We start from the raw sequence: 21,036 nt of genomic DNA, 5'->3' as shown, positions 1-21,036 counted from the left end.
GATCTGAATGACCTATGTCTTGTTTATCAGAAGAGGGTCATCAGGAAAGCTCAGGATATTCTTCGGGACCCTCTACACCCTCTTTATTCTGAGTTTTCCCTCCTTCCCTCTGGGCGTAGGTATAGGATGCCTAGTTGTAGCAGGAATAGATATGGTCGCTCTTTTGTCCCAGAGGCTATCCGAAGTTTGAACTTGTAGTACTGAAACTGTATGTCCTTTAAGCTGGATGTGTTTCAGGACCAAATCTTAATGTCTTTTATGTTCCTTTAGCGAATTTTAATCTTCTGTATGCTTTTCTTTAACTGTGTGCTGCAAAATGAATTGCCTCAGCGGGGGATAATAAAGATTTCTCTACTCTCTACTAAGATTATAATTGCTCTCTGTTGTAGGAGTCTTTTGCGGAGCACCTGGGCTATCCAAACAGCATCATCACTGGGTAAGTTCGACAAGGAGTCTCTTCTTCCACATCTTTCACATCTCATTTTATTGCGTTTTTGTCATCCGGTCGCTCCAGAATGCGTTCTAAGTGGCAGGTCTGGATGCACAAAAATCAGATTTTTTTGTCGTATTGGATGCGCAAAAGCAGGCACAGATTAAAATAAATACAGCCTTTAGAGATGTGTTGTGTGTGTTTCCATGCCAACTGTTGCCACACTGTGATTTGATGTCATCTCAAAAATTGTGCTGAAATGACAAGGGCAACCATGGCCTTTGTTGTATTCTACAATTTCGGCATAAAGAGGAACCTAACACCTCGAGGTCGGGCTCACATTTATTTTTGCCTTGTTCTGAATTATTTTGAATTTCCTGTCAAGAGAAGCTGGATTATGTAAACACAGTTTGACTCTCTTATCTATTCACGATGGGAGTTTCTTTGAACAAAACATGCAAAAGTAGAAAACAGTGTTTGTCAAGAAATTCGATGCGTACCCCGTGAATTTACATTTACAGCGGTATGTGCAGCACCTCCAAGGTTTAGGATTAAAAACTATCGGCAAGCAGTATGGAAATAATTTCTCTGGCTTGGTGTAGTTCATTACAGCTCATTAAAACATACAGTGGTGTAAAACGTATAAGAATAAAAAGGCACACATAAAAAAGTTTACATGTGAGGTGCCTTTGTGCCAGATTATTACCAAATCTCTGTTGTCTTTCACCTGTCTGTTGAACTGTGAGACAGCAGTAGTTATAAAACTTTTTTAGTTCATGGATTTTCAAATCAATGCTGCACCAGCAAAGAAACACTGTTCCCACAGTTGCTCCCATACATTGTCAATGTTACTTGCAGAAGTTTGTAATAGTTTTCTTTTTTCCCGTGTTGCCCGGTTGCTCCCACAGCAAGCAGACAAGCTGTGGCGTCAGACCTTAAAATTGATATTGTTTGTCCTGACATTTTTATCTGGATTTATGTCCCATGATGCTCTGTAAAGAACTTTGTAACAAGCCTTTTTGTCTGAGGCATTTTATAAAATAAATTTGACTTGAATACTTTCATGAAAGATATCGAAGAGTGGATGCTTTTGGAAATGCAGGAGGTTTCCAGTAAATTAAATTCTGTCTGTCTGTCTGTCTATCTATCTAGTATTATAAGAAAGTCAGAGAGATTATAATAATCATTATCGGTAATGATCTACTTATGGTACATCATGCTTCATCTCATCCACTCAGGCACGATCTGTATCGGGCCTCGGGGAAATTTGAGCTGCTGGACCGCATCCTGCCCAAGCTGCAGGCGACCAACCACAGAGTGCTGCTCTTCTGCCAGATGACGTCTCTCATGACCATCATGGAGGATTACTTTGGCTACCGCAACTTCCTCTACCTGCGTCTGGACGGTGAGCTCACCTATCCACTACATTTCAGATTAGTAAATCAGATGATGATTGAATTAATCAAAATAAAACTGCTCCGTATTCTGTTTCGGTTTCTACCGCAAGAGCGGGAAATGCCAAAGTAAGTCGAATTGCTGCATCTCACTTCTCTAGTCTAGTTTCTTATCTCAGCACAGATTTTACTGGAAGTAATTAATCCTTTTAATGACAGGATTTGCTTTCAAATCCGGGGTCGGTCAATGACTCAGCATATCTTGAGCCTCTCTGAGGTGTAGAGGATTAAAAGTGGCTTACGATCAGCAGCTTTTAGGCTCAAATAGCGAAGGGTACGATCACACCTACAGTTTGTTTTCCTTGGTCCAAACCATAGTGGAAAGTTGCATTTTTGTATTTGGATCGTTAAGGTTCACACTGCCGAATTTCAAGCGAACCAGGGCTTGTAAACAAAAATGGCATGGACTTACAAGTAGCTTGTTTATTGGACAGTTTTGGTAACCAAAGTCATCCCATCAGGTGGTGGGGGGGGGGGGTTAATCAAATCCAATTCCAGTCTCTGTAACTTTAACTACGTGTGACAGACTTGCCTGCAGTGTTTGTTGTAATTTACCTTCTCTGGTGTTCAGACCAGTTGAAAACACATGAAGTAATAGCTATGCTGAATATGAGCGTCTCCTCTTGCGTTTTGGGGTCGTTTCCTGTAGTTGGTTCTCACTCCTAATGAACCGCACCACACCGTACCACAGTTTACTTGGAAGAAGTATTTTCAGGCTTTCTCACTGCAGAGTTTGAATGGCCTTGTTCTCATCCGCCCGTACAAATCGAAACTGAAGGAGTAAACACTCAAGAGGTCGAATAAACTGCTCCAAACATGCTTGGTGTGAATGTGTAGCGGCCTCAGGCAGAGATTAAGAGGTTTAATCCTCTGTTTCTTAGCAGCTTGTGAAAAGGGCAAGGCATCAAAAATAGGTTATGTTCCATCGCACCCCTGCTTTTTCACAATAGAGGTTCCTTGCTCAACTCTGCTGGGACGTTAGATGAAAGGATTGAGGAAACACATATCATTGGGCCTATCATATATGTGCCTCTCTTCACTGTTATTGTAGTAAAATAAACTGAGTGTAACCCCAGAACCACACAGCATGCGTTCCGTTTGCGTATCCGACCTTGTTGCAATTGCCCAGCAATTGAAGTTAATGGCTGCGTATCTGAGCCGACCCTGCCGACCCAAATGGACAGAACAGAAACGCAACGCAAGCCGTAATAGTAGAATAACCTTAAATTCTTAGATTGTCAACATTATATTTATATGTATATGAACATATATGTAGTCAAGAAATAAGGTCGTTTTTTTTTCCCCCAACGAATTCCTGCACCATGAAAACCGAGCGCTTTTTCAGCCTTGACACTTATCACCTACATTCAAATAATCATCTCAGCATCTCAACCTCTAAGATAGCTGACACTTTCATCTTGGAAAAGCCATTTCAACCCCTCAGAAAGCAAATTGTAACACCAGTTAAGCACTAAAATGATGGCTCACCCAGCCCAGTTAATGGCCCGTCCCGTAGGGGGTGAGGGTGAGATACACAAAGTGACTCTCTATCTTCTGAGGTGAAGACAGTTTTTGAAGTCTTAATATCAATTCACTTTATGGATTTGGTGTCATTGAAAAGATAGTCTTCTCATCTTTAATTTAAGTGTACTTGCATGCTTATCAGATTAAAGGAATCAAATATATCAAATAGTGAGGTCTCTGATAAGGGACAGGCAGTCGTATTATCCACAACTGAGACCCGGTTCCATTGATTTTTTTTTTAAATAGAACAAAATGTGCAATGTGCTATCGAAATTGTCTTGCTCTCCATTTTTCCTTGTCTGCTATGTGTAAGTGACTGTGAGGCTTAATGGGGCTGGAGGAGGAGGTCGGGGTGGGGGGGGCGCTGTAAGTTTCCCCTTCAGCTGAAGCACATAGCAGCATAGTGAGCATGGCAAACACTAGAAAGAAGAGCTTCAAAGTGTGGCTGCACTGCAAGTGTTTGTCCTCTGCTAAGCTCTTCACCCTGTATCACAGAGAACTGTCTGAACTGAGCTGAACACACTCCGCTCCCAACAGACACACTGTGCCTCACTGTCACTCACACAACCTGTTCAGCTGTGGGCCACTACAATTTTTAAGAGTAATTTTGCAGTCGAGGGTATGAGTAACAAAGTAATACAATAATATGACATGAACAGTTCATATTTTTTTTATTCATTCTAATTTGGAATTGGTAGCAGAATTTCAATCAATTCAGTTTCAGAATTAGTATTTTTAGGGTGGTATAAAGGTCTATAATGGCAATATGTATATATATAAAATATATAATATATATGTGTGTATATATGCTAGGGATGGGATGATATGCTTATCTCACGATATGATTAGATGTGGTTCAGGATTCGATACAACCACGATACGATGTGATAAAGGTTTAGTGACAACAAAGTCTGACTGTGCAGAATTATGTTTATTTCTGAGCCACAAATCTTTCTAGCGATGACGTTGGCTTGCTAGAATGTAAACAACAATTTAAAAATGTCATTACAAAGTGCAAATAATATAATTTAGATGGAGAGCTTGTGAAATTGTGATGGTCAAGCGTCTCATTTGTGATTACTGCAGCAGAATAAAATGGAGCTAATATCAAGATTTATTTTTCTTCTCCACTATACGTATTGTCACGTTTTTGTATTGTGATATATTGAATTTCGATATGTCGTCCCATCCCTACTATATACATATAAGATAATAAAGGAATCATTAAGGTACTGACATTAATAAAATCTTTTAATTTCCCAACCCCACTAGCCACACAACATTATCAGAAACAGACTGGATCAAGAGAGAATAGTCTTCTAGAGACTGTAACAGCTATGCGATTATATTTGAACCTCACCTGATGTCCTTTCTTTATAATCAGAGCCACTGGATGCTTTTTTCAGTCACCTCTGAAGCCGTCTCTTCAGTCAGAGACGAGACACAGGATGTGATGACATGATTTTTACTGTCCTCAAAACAATAAGCTTAGGATCTGTAGAACAACAGCAAGTCCAAGCAGACTTTTCAGGGTTAATTTGGGAAGTCTCTACAATTCAAGATTATCTCGTTTGATGTTTTAGGAACCACCAAGTCTGAGGACCGTGCAACACTGCTTAAGAAATTCAACGAGAAGGGATCTCAGTTCTTCATCTTCCTGCTCAGTACCAGAGCCGGTGGCCTGGGCCTCAACCTGCAGGCTGCTGACACTGTTGTCATCTTTGACAGTGACTGGAACCCCCACCAGGTCGGTCAGTCCGTAGATTGTGTAACCATAACCTTAAAGGAGAATACGGGTGTCATTTAGAGTTATAGCCCTATTTTCTATTCATTTCCAGTTTTTAAAATACAAATTTTACAGTGTCAAAACTAGCTTGAAATTAATTTCTGTCCCGGCTAACAAAGATACACCAAATAAAAAGACATAGATGTGACAATAAACTTTGTAAGGCGACTTATATCTGGCGGAAACTTCCATTTCTTCCTGTGGGTGTCAGGTGATTGACAGTAAACACAGTGTAACGTAATGCAGCGCTGATATAAAAACACTCAACTCGGGCACAATGAAATAGTAATAAAACAGAGATACTTGGACAAAAATAAAGTCTTCATATTTACTGTGATGGATTATCTTGCTTGCCATTTTCTAGCAATTTTCAAGAATGTGGAAGTTGTATTTCATACTGTGCAAAAATGAATGGCAGCAAATTGCTTCTTCTGAAGGGAGGAAAATGAGCGCTGATATCTCCAACTCTGCTGACTGTGCAGACACCATCAGGAATAATGTGAAGGAGGGGGGCAACCTAGACTACTGGCACAGACATAAAAAAACCCCACTATGCTTTAAGGGAACAGTTTGATTTCTGTGATTCCTGAGCTGAGTGGAACCTCGACTAAATCCATCCGTAGAATATGTCAGACATTACTGCAGTTTGTGGTGTCGGTAACGCCAAGAGAGTCGAGGGTTTAAACTCATGAAACCTCCACCAGGTCACTCAGTAGAATCTGACAGTAGAAGCCTGTAAACCCTACCAGGTCGATGAAAGGAAACCCTAACAAGTTAGTCACAACTTGAACCTATAGTAGGACATTGTGGCAGCCATAACAGGCCCATGAATAGGGAGTAAGACCAGAATGTTAAACATGGCAGGAGTGTGTAGACCAAGAATAGAGTAGAGAGTGGGGCATCTAACAAGTCCGTCAGTGGAGTGGATCCAATGCTAGGTTCGTTTTTAAAAGGAAAATCATGTAATTTGCTGGTCTCGTATTGCCTGTCATCACATTACATTATTCGAATGAGGTAAAGCATCTAGCTGACAAGCGTTAATTAGATAGCATTAAGCGAAAATAAACAGAAAAAAAAATCAATAAAATTACCTTCAAGCTTGTCATCAACTCCAACGATGGATGCAACCGTTCTCTCCGGTCTTTTATTCCTGCAGTCTTTCAAGTAAAGGTTGTAGAGAACTAACAAGCTTTGAATGGCTGGAATCAACTTCTTGTCCATTTTTCTCTTGCCAGGCAGAACTATTGAAACAAAATCACTTCAGTAGGGAAACAAGTATAGGAATCTGATTGGCTGTTGACGGTCGATGACCGCAAAAAGTTCAGCCTTGGATAACTTTTCTCAGCCAACGAGCTGAGTTGGCCGTCCACACATCGTCCGAGGTCCCATGGTCTCTCAGCTCTATGGACTTCCAGTGACTTTGTGATCATGTTCCTCGCAGTGTGAACAGTTAGAGTATATGTGTGTTGTTAAGAGTATATGTATGTATGTTGTTAACTTGTTGGCTTACCTGCCAAGGGCTGGTGAAATCAAAAAAATTACCTGCCGAGAGTAGTTTTACCGTCAAAATAATTAATATACATCTTTCATAGAAATATGTCACGCTACCTGTTTTCAATGCTATTCACTATACAGAATCAGGAACTGTATGAAACAATCGAAAATGTAAAACTTGCTCACTCACTTCTACAATGTGTCCAGTTTGTAATTCATCATGAAGTCACTTGCCACATGGCAGTAACATTAAGTTTCAACTAATGTTAGGCTAGTTAATCATCCAGACAGAAGTTTAGATGCCAGCGATTTGTGTAGAGCCAGCGTAACGGGCAACCAATCAGGAGCGTATTTGACACAGAGCCATTGTTTTGTTTTGATTTGATTGGCTGACAGTCAGAGATTGTATGGTGGCCAGCAGGGACAAAGTTTGGCAACAGCTAAATACCAGAGACTGTGCATAACTGAGGCATTCAAATGCTATCGTCTCTGCCAAAGACAGATTTTACTGGCATTTGGCGCTTGGTGGGTGTTAATTTCAGACTCTGGTTGTTGGTGATGTTACATAATATAACTTTGTAGATTGAGGCAATAGAAAACAGTCTTCTCATATTTCTCCTTCATTGATTCCAGGACCTTCAGGCTCAGGACCGCGCCCACCGCATCGGTCAGCAGAATGAGGTGCGCGTGCTTCGCCTCTGCACCGTCAACAGCGTGGAGGAGAAGATCCTGGCAGCCGCCAAGTACAAACTCAACGTGGATCAGAAGGTGATCCAGGCCGGCATGTTCGACCAGAAGTCCTCCAGCCACGAGCGCCGCGTCTTCCTCCAGGCCATTCTGGAGCATGAGGAGCAGAATGAGGTGAGGCCAGTTTGTAAGTCGAGTTTTTAGGAAATATTTGATGTTGACAGTAAAAGTAATTCAGGATAAAATAAGTCATCCGGTGCCTGATGAAGTATTTTTATTATATGAGTGTAGGAAGTAGTGGGTAGATGTTTTTTCCGTTGTGGATGCTGACTTTGATTGAATTACTGTAGACAGGAACAGCTCTCTAGATATGATCAGTGAGTTGGCTTTCCTCCAGTCACACTATTAAATGTTTTATGTAATGTAATCCACGCTATTTAATTGGTATTTGATAAAATCTCTGTGCCAAACTTGGCTAAACTGTATTGAACTGAGTTGGTAAGACTACTAATTTGCTGCAGCAGTTTAAACTGAGACATGAAAGATAATGATCAGCACAGTACGGTAGTCAGCATAATGTTGTGAATATTAATAAGGTTGAGAAGACTTTGATATTTTTACAATGTGTGACTCTAGGAGGAAGACGAGGTGCCTGATGATGAAACCCTTAACCAGATGATAGCCCGCAACGAAGATGAATTTGAGCTCTTCATGGTAAGAAAAGCATAAATTGTCTATGTTTTTTAAAATGAGAATTCCTTGACATTTAAATGCCAGATTAAAACACTAAAATGACTAGTTTGAAGGGAGAAATATGCCAAAACAGGCGTGGCTCACAGCTGCTTTTCAGACATTTTCTCCCAGCACAATTATAGGCTACTGGCCGTTCCAGCGTGCCTGGACTACTATTCTGGTTCAATAAATGTCATTAGCTGTTCAAAGTCCTGTCATCATGTCACTCCAAGTTCTACCTGTAGTTGAATTATTTGTTCAGATTGAGCAGAATCACTACAGCATGTTGCATTAAAAGGTTAAGCTGTAACAGCCGTTTGCCTTCTCTAGCATTTTCCACCACAGACACACCAACTTTTCTGAGTTTTGCGTAGCGCAGGTAGAATGGTTGAATATCAGTTTTGGCTTTGCAGAGTCAGCAAAAAAATAGATTTCCATCAAAATTAACCACTGTTTCTCAGTTGAGAGGCAACATTCTTAGTAGCTTACAACTAGGAGCACCGATTTCTTTACTGGCGCAAATCTAAATTGTGATCTTTTTTATTTTACATATTTTACTATTTTTGTATTTTCTACTGTATTGTATGTTTTATTTTGTAACCCCTGCTGCCATTTCTTGGCCAGGTCTCCCATGGAAAAGAGATTTTGAATCTCAGTGGGTCTTCCTGTTAAAATAAAGGCTAAATAAATACATTTTAAAAATCCAGAATGACTGAAATCTGAATTTTACTCCACTAGACGGTCACCTGTCAAGGTGGCACTGATGTATAGTGATGTCTCAGGTGTTTTCCCACCTGTGCAGCTGTTTGCGTCTTAATCTTTTACAAAATATACATGCAGCTGTTGTCTATGATTGATGTCAGTCTCTGTTTAGAACAGCAGGTTTCTATAGAACCTTCCCTGCCAGGTTGGTTGTAGTAGACCTACATTTTGCATGGTTAATGACTTCATTATACCCCTTTTAAATTTGATTAATATTGAATATGTGAATTGAAACTTTTTATTTATTTTAAAATTTTTTTATTTTATTTTAAAAGTTTAAAACATTGCTGTGACCGCCCACAAAAGCCTGGAAACAACTCTCAAAGCACATCATACCTCATCTCCCAAATAGAAATACTGCGTATCCTGTTGTGGATGTTCTCTCCATTTGGTAAAAACAAGACATGGTTCATTTTTGATTGAATTATAGATTGAGCAGCTCCCAATAGAGTGAGTGAATATGCTCGAATGGAAGCAGTTGAAGGCACAATCACGTCTTCATAAAACTAAATTAATTTTTGATATTGCTGTTCCTTTCAAATACGAATTTGGAAAAAAAAACATACCATTAATTAGGCAGTGACATTTTCACTGATTACAGATTCACTAGAACAGTGTCCACCGCGCTCACCACTTACAAACATGAAAACCATTACACGCTGAACTTAATAAACCCAGAACTCTGAATGTGCTTTACGCCCACTTTACCATCTGCGAGTTTGCCCTAATGTGATTTTCCTGCTGGTTCTCCTCTGTAGCGCATGGACATGGACCGACGGCGCGAGGACGCCAGGAACCCGAAGCGTAAGCCGCGTCTGATGGAGGAGGACGAGCTGCCATCTTGGATCATCAAGGACGACGCCGAGGTGGAACGGCTCACATATGAAGAGGAGGAGGAGAAGATGTTCGGCCGCGGCTCGCGCTGCCGCCGGGACGTGGACTACAGCGACGCGCTGACCGAGAAGCAGTGGCTGCGGGTAAAGTCAGGGTGAACTTTATAAACCTCCTGTGAATGGTTCCCACAGTATATAAGGCAAGGCCGAGACCGCCAGTCACCTAAAGTGCTTTTTCACATTTTATCTGCTTCTGGGAAATGAAAGAGCTACAAGTACAGTCATAAAAAAAGTAAATTGCTGTAAAAAGTATCAAATTGCCTCTCCACCTAATATCTGGTCTTTCAACCGAAATCTGTGCTAGGGTGTTATTTTTTATGGCCCCCGGTAGTGCTGGAAGAGCCGGCGTGTCACACACAGATGGACAGGGAAACTGCTCACTGACCAACACATTACCTTTGGCCACATCCGTAGTGACAGGCCAATTAGTAACGCTTCCATTTTTGTCTTCATCAAACAATCCATGTAGTTCGTCATTAGTTTCCTCAGATCAAATCTTTTTTTCTTTCAAAGCCCGAGCTCCACAAATTGCTGCAGAGCTGCTCGAAAAGTGTTGCAGTCTCAACTCAAAACCTACCATTTTTTCCCCCACTTATCCACTCTAAATCACAGCAGCACTGCAGCCATTTACATGAAATTACAGTAATGGATCGACTTATTTGATTTACATGAACATGATTTATGGCTAATTCAAGAGAGAAAAAGTTTGCTGCACTCCTAGACTCAGGAGTTTTCAAACTCCGTACCTGTTTAGTGATTCAGAGTCAGTATGCATCAGAGTCTGCTGTGGATCCCACAAGGACGCCGTCACACGTATAGTTTGTTTTCTTTGGTCTGAGCCATCGTGGAAAACTGACTTTGTTGCATTTTTGTATTTGGTTTGTTTATGTTCACACTGCCAAAGTACAAGTGAACCAGGACTTGTAAACAAAAGTCGCATGGACTCAGAAGCAGCTCATTTATTGGACAGAGTTTTGGTGACCTGTCATCCTGCCAGGTCAGGTTAGAGATTTTTGCAGCGAGGGAGAGTCAAAACAAATCAGACTCCATTCCCTGTAACTTTAGCTAAGCAGGATGGACTTGTCTACGCTCTTTGCTGTAATTTCCCTTCTCTGGTGTTCATACCGGTTAAGAACACCTGCAGAAACAGCTGAATATGAGCATCAGTCCAGACTGCAGTTTGCCCTCATTCATTTTGTTATGCTAGGCTTTCCAAGCATGAGTAACTCTTGGCTGCTATCTTCTTATACCCATAAAACCTTGTGTTTTGGAGTTGTTTCCCGTAGTTTCCCTTAGATTCAGAACACGTTCTCACTCCTAACAAACCACACCTCAGTTTGCTTGGAAAAGCACAGAGACCCACATTTTCAAGCGTCTCTCTGCTGCTATTTAGTGCCACCCAAGTTCGAAAGGCCTCGTTCTCACCTGCTCAAACCAACCAAACTAAAGGAGTAAATGTTCCAGAAATTCAAATAAACCACTCCAAAAACACCCCTGGTGTAAATGCACCCTAAGTATCAATCCATGGCTGATGTAGTGAAGATAATTGCTGTAGATGCTGGTATCACAGTAGCGTGGCTTGTGGGCTGTGGAAATCCCTCTGCTTGTGAATCAACTGCTCAGTCAACAGCAGACCTGTCAAGGAAATTACCAGTTGCATCCATTTGAAACATTGATTCTGTTTGACCTGTGCGGCTGGAGTTATAGTTGGAGGCAGCTGAAGAAATCCTGGTGTCAAGCACCTCTACATGCCCCAGGTTAAAGCTTTTGTAATGACAACAGCCTAACAACCACAGAAGAAATCTTTATTAGCAACAGTTTTGAGCAGACAGAAAAATTTGACTATTTAAGGTGTGCTACAGTTAACACATTTTTATACAACAGGTGAATTGACATCCATGAATCAAATTACCTTCAAGTTAAGTCTCACTCAAATTAGATTTAAATCTAAGCTTTAGCTCGGCTTGATGCAAATGGCATCAGGTCACCCAGTCCAAATTCACTGTGACACACCGCCTGGGGAGACGTCTCACGTCTGGCACATCAATGCTATAGACTGTGACAAAGGTGTTTCAGGAAGGACAAGAATAGAACAGAGATACTGGTGTGTTGGAAGTGTTAGTCGTGATACACAGCAGGTCTAATTAAGAGATAGCCTGGGTCTTGAAAATTGTATAGGGACCTGTAGGGCCGGCCACTTCTGATAAGAAAATCCCATGACATGACTACATGTGTACAAAGGTAATTTCTTGCTGTTGTTTCAGTAAATGGTGTGAAAAAACACCATCAGCCAGAATATTGCTGTTTTTCAAAAGTGTTTCTGTTTGGGAACGATGAGTTTCTCGTCTCTGCTGGTTTAGAAACATCACAAAGCAGAAATGAATTCAAATTTGAGGCGAGTCGGACCTGGAGCCTCTCAAATCTTTACAAATAAAAGTGTTTTTTTGTAACAGTGATCGGTTCTATTGTTAGGATGACAAGCTATCACAATCAGCCCGGTGCAAATTGCCACGTCATATTACAAAAGAAACTTGTTTGCCCCATTCTCTTGCAAATCGCGGTTGTTTGGTTGAGTTGCATGTTTTCAGTGCTGCATTATATCCAGACCAGACCAACACTGGAACATGGTTGTGTAACATGTATTATCAGGGTTGCAAACCTGCCACCTTTTGGTGTTTTTCGCCATTTTAAAGGTTAATAATAATAATAATGATCATAATAATAACCTTTATTTGTATAGCACCTTTCATACACAACATGCAGCTCAAAGTGCTTTACATCAATAAAAGGCAGATACAAGACAGATAAAAAGATAAAATTCATATAAAAGAACAAGCAAGATGCATTGCATTAAAAGAATCAAATCAAGTAAAATCGAAAGATGGAAGAACACAACAAATACTCCCACTTTTAGATGCACATTGTGAGTGCATAATCCTCCAAACAGCTTAAATGTAATATTTTTGCTTTATTTCTGACCAGTAAATATCATCAGAGGTTGCTGAATGGGAGTAAGTGAAACAAAGTGAACAGCCATGACACACACGTTGCAGTAGATTTCTCCTGTGTTTCAAAAACACAGGAGAGGCAGGCCCTCCTACCACGCCAAGGTCCGCTCAGAAATCTGGCAATTTGTTTTTGCCTTGCTTATCAGCAAAAAACACAAATCTGAAAATATAATATGAGACTTTATTACTAATCAGTACATAATCCTCCAAACAGCTTGAATGTTAACAGACCGGCCCATTTATGCGTCGGGGAAGTGGTGTTACTTCACACAAAATAGCGACTCCTTATCTTCGATATGTTCCACAAATCCACAGACGAATGCACAGATCCACAGATGAATCGATGGCGAATCAGAACCATGATCTTTACCAGCTGGACGTCGGCTGATAGACTGGTTTCCCTCTGCCAGGCAGCAGGCAGCTGGAAGGTTTTTTCTCTCTCTCTGCCCTCTTCCCTCCTCTCTCTTATTCTTCCTTGCTCCCTATTTTCACTTCCTCCGTCTCTCCACACTCCATTACTCTCTCTGTCATTCCAGTCATTCATTCTGTAGTGACTATTGGAGCTACTGTGGATGTAACGATTACCTGATTGAAATCGGGGAGAGACCGGGCCAGCTGTGCAAAATATCACTGTCCTGATTCAAACATGCGATAGCAAGTGAAAATGGCATCGGACGTTTTATGGCCAGGCAAACCAATTTTCGAGTGTCAAAATCATGGATAATTAGTTCTCTACTAGTTTCTCTTTCTTTTGGATCTTTCTTTCTCTCTCCATTTCACACTCTGCTGTGACCTTCCCCCTTTCTTTGTGAATGTGGCTGTAGTTTATGCTGTGTTCATGTGATGTGGGAATATTCGTTGGAGCGACTCAGCAACTTGGAAGTATTCATAAAAGTGATGCACTTAATACATATTTTTCTAGCCTCCTCTTTTAAGCTGTTCATACTTTCAACCAAAGTTTCCCTTGGAATGATTTTGTAGTGACATTAACTTGACCTTAAAGACTCATTAAAAACCTACTAGAAACTAATTAAAAAAAAAAATTCTAGCTATAATTGGTCTTTGGGTTTTTGTCATCTTTTTGACCGCTGATGTGTTTGCACCCCTGATTATACATCTGGTAGTTTCATCCAAGCAATCTGATTGGTCAAATATGCATTCCTGCTGTCAGTGGTCTAAGGTGCGTGCCGTGTAACCGCAACATCCTGGGTTTGAATCCGGCCCAGGACCTTTCTCGCACGTCATCCCCGCCTCTCTCTCACCCAATCCTTCCTGTCTATCTCCAGTATCACCTTTCAAATAAAGGCAAAAATGGCCAAAAAATAATCTTAAAAAAAAAAAGCCTTTCAATCATGCTTATAACTGCCATGAAACACAGATTGCCATGACTCATTGTTTACTATGTAAAGTCTTGTGCTAAACAGAGGGTTAGTGAGAGATTTTCTTTCTTTCTTTCTCCTAATGTGTGTTCTTACGTATGTATCCTGCTTCAAAGAGAACTTTTCAGTCAATACAAAGGTGTTGGTAAACATTGCATAAAACCCATAATGCCCTTGAGGATCTTTATCACTGTGATTATGGGCACATTGATGCTGCCAACAGAAGGAGTGAGTCTATCCATTCTTATCCAAGGTTTAGACTGAAAATGAAAGCTACTCAGTCTCAATCGTCCTTGATCTGCAGTTCAAGCACTGAGCTGCTTTTCTCTCCTCCTCAAGCCATCATGAAATTACAATTATAGCAGGGCTTTGCTCTATCAGATATTACTTGTTGCAGTTTTGACAGGATAGGAGAAGTTTGAATGACAGTCGGGAAATATTTTTCATGCCATAACTATCATTTAACCTCTGGGGCAGACCACAAAATATTGGGAATTTCCAACTGGAATTACGTAACTAGAATACAAACTTTATAAGTCTAAAAATATACAACCACATACACATACTTGGGATTTTTGGAAATGGGATCCTTTGTACTCTGTGCAGTGTGCTCAGTTAATGGTTAGGTGTAATATAGTCAAAAATACACCAAACATCGGAGCGAATAAACCGTTTTTGTGCAGATTTTCAAAATAATGTTTGATATCATATGAGGAAACAATATTTTTAATTAACTTCACTTCAGTGAGATCAGGTTCATATACTACATTTTGTACGTTTCCAATTTTAATCATCATCTTAACTGGAGTATTACTGAGCATGCATTAATAATGAGGTTGTAGAGGGTCACATGCAAATATGGAGTACCACACACACACTTAATCTAGTGCAGCACACAATCATCTAACACTTGCATAATGTGTGACACTGCATTACTTTGCAATTAGTTTCAGAATTAAATTATACAAATTAGGCATCTCATATTGGAATTAATTCAAGCCACCAGCCAGTTGCTAGTGTTTTGGTTGTGACTGATAAGTTTGTATATTCTACTCACCTCACTCCTTACCTTGGTATTTAGGCATGATTTTGAGGTCTAATTCTCTTTTAACAATGTAGTTGTAGCTAAATATTGGGAAAGTGGCTAATGAATTTTGAGATTTACCGACCTCTGTGGCCGGCAGACAAAAAAAAGGAAAAGCTAGTTTCCAGCCCATGTGAAATTTGCAGTCAAATTTAAATATGCAAATTACTGAAATTGGGTACACACTTTTGGGTAGACACTTTTAAAAAATGTAAAAACCACCAAACTATAAATAATAAAACCATAACATCCTTTTTTAAGCAGCTTTAGTATTTTCTATATAATCACTTTTTCAAAGCAGCACAGCTACAGTTAAAATGCCATAATCAATGAAAATCCTGTCAATGATTTATTCTTACATGAAAGACACTCTCTAGCTCCATATGCATATTTATTACTGACAATGTTTCAGGATATCCTGAGACTAAGAAGAAGGCTTTATGCTGAAACGTTATTAAAAGATATTATGCATATGGAGTTATAATGTGCGATGCTTTTCTCTTCTTTCATGTGAGATTTTTGGGCCAGTGATCAGCACCTCATGAGCTTCCTTTCGGTGTGTAACTTCCATACAAAATGATTTATCCTTGACACTGGCAGGTTAACTTTAGCTACATTTGAAGGTACCAAGCATACTCAGTTGCTGCTTATGATCTTAGCTGTTGCATCGTAGTCTGGGGGACTATATGACACTAATCATGATGACATGGTTTATGAAAATTGTGCATTAATTTGGCAGTGGTCCTACAATTCCAGATAGTGTGTGAACAAGTCTAAGTGATTGTAGGGTTAACCCTTTCTTTGCTGTGGCCCTGTTCTGCTCCAGGCCATTGAGGATGGCAACCTGGAAGAGATGGAGGAGGAGATCCGTCTGAAAAAGCGCAAACGCAAGCGGCGTCAGGACAAGGACTCGTCGAGCAGAGAGGAAGGAAGCGCCAAGGCCAAGAAGAAACGCGGACGCCCGCCTGCCGAGAAGCTCTCCCCCAACCCCCCCAAACTCACCAAGCAGATGAACACCATTGTGGACACAGTCGTCAATTACAGAGACGGGTAAGGAGAGTTATTTCCCTGCAGGTTCGGGTTTTGTTGAAATGTGCTGTCGCTGTGGGTCACACTGACTTATGTTGTGCTAATGAAGCGTCCCGTGATTCTAAACTGGAAGGATTTTACTTTCTGCAGGATGAGCATTATGCTACACAGTGCGGCTGTAGTTTACCTGGAGGGATAAATGTGTCTCCCGGTAAACTGATAATTGATAGGTTAACAAAGAAGCTATGGATCGTTCCCCTTTATTCTGCCTACCAGAGACACTTTGACTTGACTTTATTGGCCTTTATTTAATCTGAGTACTTTGTTTTCCTGGGCTGACTAGAATCTTTCTTGAGATTGGGAAAAAGTGACATCAGTACTAGTTTCACAGCTGTAAATTGACATATGAATACCAATGAGGATTTGCAGAAGTGATTATATGGAAAATACAAAAGCAATTGGTGCATTGTTAGTTCTGACGCAATAGCTAATTACTAAGACTAATAGCTGTTTGTCATCTCATGCCCACTGGATCAACATCCCAAGTCGGTATAAAAACCCTAATTGACCCAATGGTCAAAAGCAACAAAAGTTAGGAAATTCAGTTGAACGACACCAACTTCATCTGGTGCTCTATCAAGGTGTTCTTTCCAGGGCAATTCTTTGTGCTCTTGCAGGGCAACAGGGTGGCCAAGTGGTTTGTCCTTCAACCAGATGACTTGGGTTCAAACTGTCAGCCCTGCTGAAGTGTCCTTGAGTCACTAAATCTCTACCAGCTGGGTGCAGTTTTGTGGCTGACTCTGCACTCTGACCTGCCTGGAGGGGGGCAAGCAAAGAGAAAGGCTTACTGATCACATGTACAAGCCTCAAGCCACCAGCATACTATAAAGCAAGGAATCTCTGTCTGTCTGTCTGTCCGTCGCATATCTCGAGAATCGTTCGTCCGATCTACTTCACACTTGGCGGGTGTATTGCTGGGCACCCAAGGAAGTGCAGTATCGGATTTGGTGCAATTTGGACATGCGACACGTTCAATATTAATAAACTTTGAATAAACAAGCGAACAGCGCTCTGTGCAGCAGCGGCGCGAACGGGCACTGCACTAGTTGGTATCTAGGGCTCCCCCCGACCAAAGAGTTTTTTTTTCGCACGTTTATGATATTAATTTAATTATTTAAATATATATTTTTTGAAAAAACACACCCAAGTCGCAGCTACTCACGGTCAGAAACACCGGTGAAATACACTCTGGTTCACAGAAAAAAACACACAATAGGCGTAGGCTATTAGTCGCTTGCTTTGAGCCCCGCTGCTGCACAGAGCGCTGTTCGCTTGTTTATTCAAAGTTTATTAATATTGAATGTGTCGCGTGTCCAAATTGCACCAAATCCGACACTGCATGTCCTTGGGTCCCCAGCAATACACCCGCCAAGTGTAAAGTAGATCGGACCAACGGTTGTCGAGATATGTGAAGGACAGACACACACATACATACACACACACATACATACACACACACACACACACACACACACACATACATACATACAGACAGAGATTCCTTGCTTTGTAGTTTGATGGCATCAAAATCTCACTCCAGCCAGGTACCCAAAGTTGGCAACCCTGGTCTAATAACTTTTTAACGACAAGGCGCAGCTCCCGAATGGAGTTTGAGGGTTTGTTTGCACTGACCAATGAAAACTTGGTCGACTAAGACTCTTCTCATCGACTGACGTTTGGTCGACTATTAGGGGGCAGCCCTATTGGTATCAATGCCAAAAATCTAGAATTCGTAAATTTTTATGAACTTAATGTAAATTGTGTGAGAACGTTTTTTAATTGTGCACGTGTAATAAACAAAATGAGAAAATTAGTGTATTCCACGCCCACAAATGAACCAAAACAAGCGAAGAAACTTTGTTGTGTGTACATGCAATAGCATTTCATGCACCAAAGTAAATCTACACAATATTTTCTCTGGCCACAGCCAAGCATCACAAGTCAAAAAGGGTTGAAAATGATTATAGTGAAACTTGTCATGTAATGAGTATGACACCGAGTGGCAGCCTATTGCCACAGACATTTTTCACCAAATTGTCCTCATTTGTTGTCACGCTTTCCCCTCTGCCAAATGGGAGGATTGAGGCTCTGTGCTTTGATTAGCCAGTGGAAAGTACAATTCTTTCATTTCTTCCTGGTCAGCTGACTTGAAATGCAGGGTAAAAATGATGAGTTAATGGAAGTGAAGTCACATCTTAGGAACCTTTGATAAACAACCCTTTGTGCTTTCAGCCCGAAAATCCTATAAAATATGTGTATTTGTGTCTGTGTGTACATGTTTGTTTTGGTGTCTAGGTGTTTTTTTGGGGGGTTTTCTGCCAATGTGCAAGAGCATAAGTGTGCGTGTCTGTAATAGATACGTGTGCATGGAAGAGTATGTGCATTTGTGTTCCTATTGCTCAAATATGCGCTGGCTGCCTGTTATGACAGAGCTTTTCCAGGAAATCTACTACCTGCCTTTCCAGAAGTCAAATTCTTTCCTCTCGCAGTTGATGGTTGTTCTTCCCAGAGCATCTCAATCATAGCGCTGGCGCTCCTTTCACTAACCAGGCTGGGACAGATTTTTTATTTTCCACTCCAGGACTCTTGAAATCCTGGGACGCAGTAGCTCTTCCCCATAACAGGGGCTACAGCTTCGATTGCATAGAGCCAAATATGAATGCGAGGAAAATTCCTATTCAGAGTTAGAGCTATCTACAGTTTGATGAACCTTAATCTTCTCCGTGGAGCCAGGCAGCAGTCTGGGCCCATTGGCTTCCTAAGCACAAATAAGGGACAATTGTCTACAGATCTCAAATAATCAAACATGGCTGTTGAGATTGCTGCGTTTTCAAATGAGTCACGCACAGAGCTGATTGTTTTGAAATCCCCAATTGTTTTACTGTTTTGCCAACGCAAGCCATTAGAAGAAATGCCTCTCCTTCTAAGCCTTCATGATCACATTTCCATTCATCCCAGTGTCTTTCACGGAAGCTACCAATTGGATCTGTTCCCAAAGGTCCCCGTTACTATAACAACGGGCTGAGAGGCATCACACTCCATACATCAAAGATGTAAAAACCCATTTCTTCGTACCAACCACCTCTGTGGTTTCAGCACAGTTTGCCAAGTGGATCCAAGCGTTCAGAACCTGGAGAGACGCTGCACTGGGTGATTGTTCAATATCTAAGTAATTTAATATCAGTAGTCTTGGAAACAAGCTGAACAGCTCTCCTGCTGTAATTCAAACCTTAGATGGTACTGTCTGATGGTAAAACAATCCCAATAGCCCACTGCAAACTCTATTTCTCTCTTTCTGACATTTTGTGTGTCAGTAGCTGTAGTAGTAGGTAGAGCACATAACAGCTGAAGGAACAGAGAAAGTTATTTAAACTAGCCAACACCATTAGCCTTTTAGGTGTTTGTGGAGTTGTTATGGGTTTTCAGGTCATGGTTTGGTTAATGAGGAATTATGGTAAAATGACTTAATTATTATACTTTGTTGCATATTACACCTTCACTCTTTGGGTTCATGGGAAATATGAGTGGAGGCTGGTTTCGGCTGATGCTGCAGTTGATATATTCACTCTTCTACCTTTGTTCAAGGTAGAGAAGTGAATAAAGAAGATCAATTCTCATGTTTATCAAGGCAAAGTGACACGCATGCTCTTTTTCCGCAGCGCTCTGCTTCACATTCATACAGTCACACACATTCACACCTGGGAGCTTCCTGCTGTAACCATAGTCTTTCTTTTTGGCCAATGAATAACTCCACTGGGGCAAGTGAGGGTTAAGGGCACCTCCACATAATTCTTGATATAATTCTCATTCATTTTCCCTGCACAGTTTTTCCCAGCTGGTCAAGGATTTGAACCGGTGTCCTTCCTGTCCAAAGCCTGGTTCTCTAACGTCCAATTTACGTGTTGAGCTGACTGAAAGTCTTTCACTGTCTTAGCAGTTAGGCAAAGAATGGCAAGAGTGTGCTTTAATTATCTCCATCTGGCCTAACAGATGAATTTGAATGTGCTAAAGGAAGACTGGATGTTAATAGTGTCTCAAAACGCAACACTAAGAAGTCCATCTTGGCAGAAATTGACCCCAAATGAAGCAATCAAGCATAAATATTTTGAGGCAAGTGCAACAGGATCGTAGAGACTTTGGTCTTGGCACAAGAAAGCCTTGTGGGAGGAAGCAACACAGATGAGCAGTAGTTGGTAGTGGAGCAGATACACTCACACAACAGGCAGTGGTGAGACTCTTAAGCCAAACAATCAGACTCCTGAGTTTACTAAATTAACGTGATGAACCTGAATGCTCGTTTCCCCTCATTAACCTTTCTATTTCCTATTTTCCTAAACTCTATGGGGAAATTAGTCGGGAGAAAACGGCCAATCAAGGGAGCGCTGTCAGTCTTACATTTCTGCTGCAGGAGCCTGATGATTCAAAGATAGTTTATTCGCTCAGATCCTTGTTAACTTGGGTTCATTTTGCCAACTATGTACTGCATACTGTCTCTCAGGAATTAAGATTAAGAGCTAAAAAGAAACAGTTTAATCCAAATAAAGATGCATTAAAAAAACAAAACGCTAGAAAGGAGACCTGACCATAAGTTACATTTAGAGTCTGGTGATGTTTTTGGGTTAGTTTATGTTAGGCACCCTAAAATGAGGGGACCATTTACAAGTTCTCTGATATCACTTGAAATACCCTCAAATTAAAGCTGGCAATCTGGATT

The 21,036-nt window shown here is 40.9% G+C and overlaps 1 protein-coding gene across 3 annotated transcripts in view; it reads left to right on the top strand.

Annotated features, from left to right (window-relative positions):
• smarca2 (SWI/SNF related BAF chromatin remodeling complex subunit ATPase 2) overlaps positions 1-21,036 on the top strand; it is a 63,701-nt gene that overhangs the window by 31,150 nt on the left and 11,515 nt on the right. For all 3 annotated transcript variants that reach the window (XM_071917803.2, XM_071917802.2, XM_078285051.1), the window contains 7 exons: positions 390-436; positions 1,669-1,835; positions 4,992-5,155; positions 7,322-7,549; positions 8,012-8,089; positions 9,628-9,846; positions 16,060-16,283. In XM_071917803.2, the coding sequence (XP_071773904.2) occupies positions 390-436; positions 1,669-1,835; positions 4,992-5,155; positions 7,322-7,549; positions 8,012-8,089; positions 9,628-9,846; positions 16,060-16,283 (1,127 nt within the window). The remainder of the gene's footprint in view (positions 1-389; positions 437-1,668; positions 1,836-4,991; positions 5,156-7,321; positions 7,550-8,011; positions 8,090-9,627; positions 9,847-16,059; positions 16,284-21,036) is intronic.

This window comes from Centroberyx gerrardi, chromosome 8 (assembly GCF_048128805.1).
Source record: "Centroberyx gerrardi isolate f3 chromosome 8, fCenGer3.hap1.cur.20231027, whole genome shotgun sequence".
Classification (NCBI taxonomy): domain Eukaryota; kingdom Metazoa; phylum Chordata; class Actinopteri; order Beryciformes; family Berycidae; genus Centroberyx; species Centroberyx gerrardi.
The sequence above is the reverse complement of the archived record's forward strand: the minus strand, read 5'-3'. Positions and strand labels throughout refer to the sequence as shown.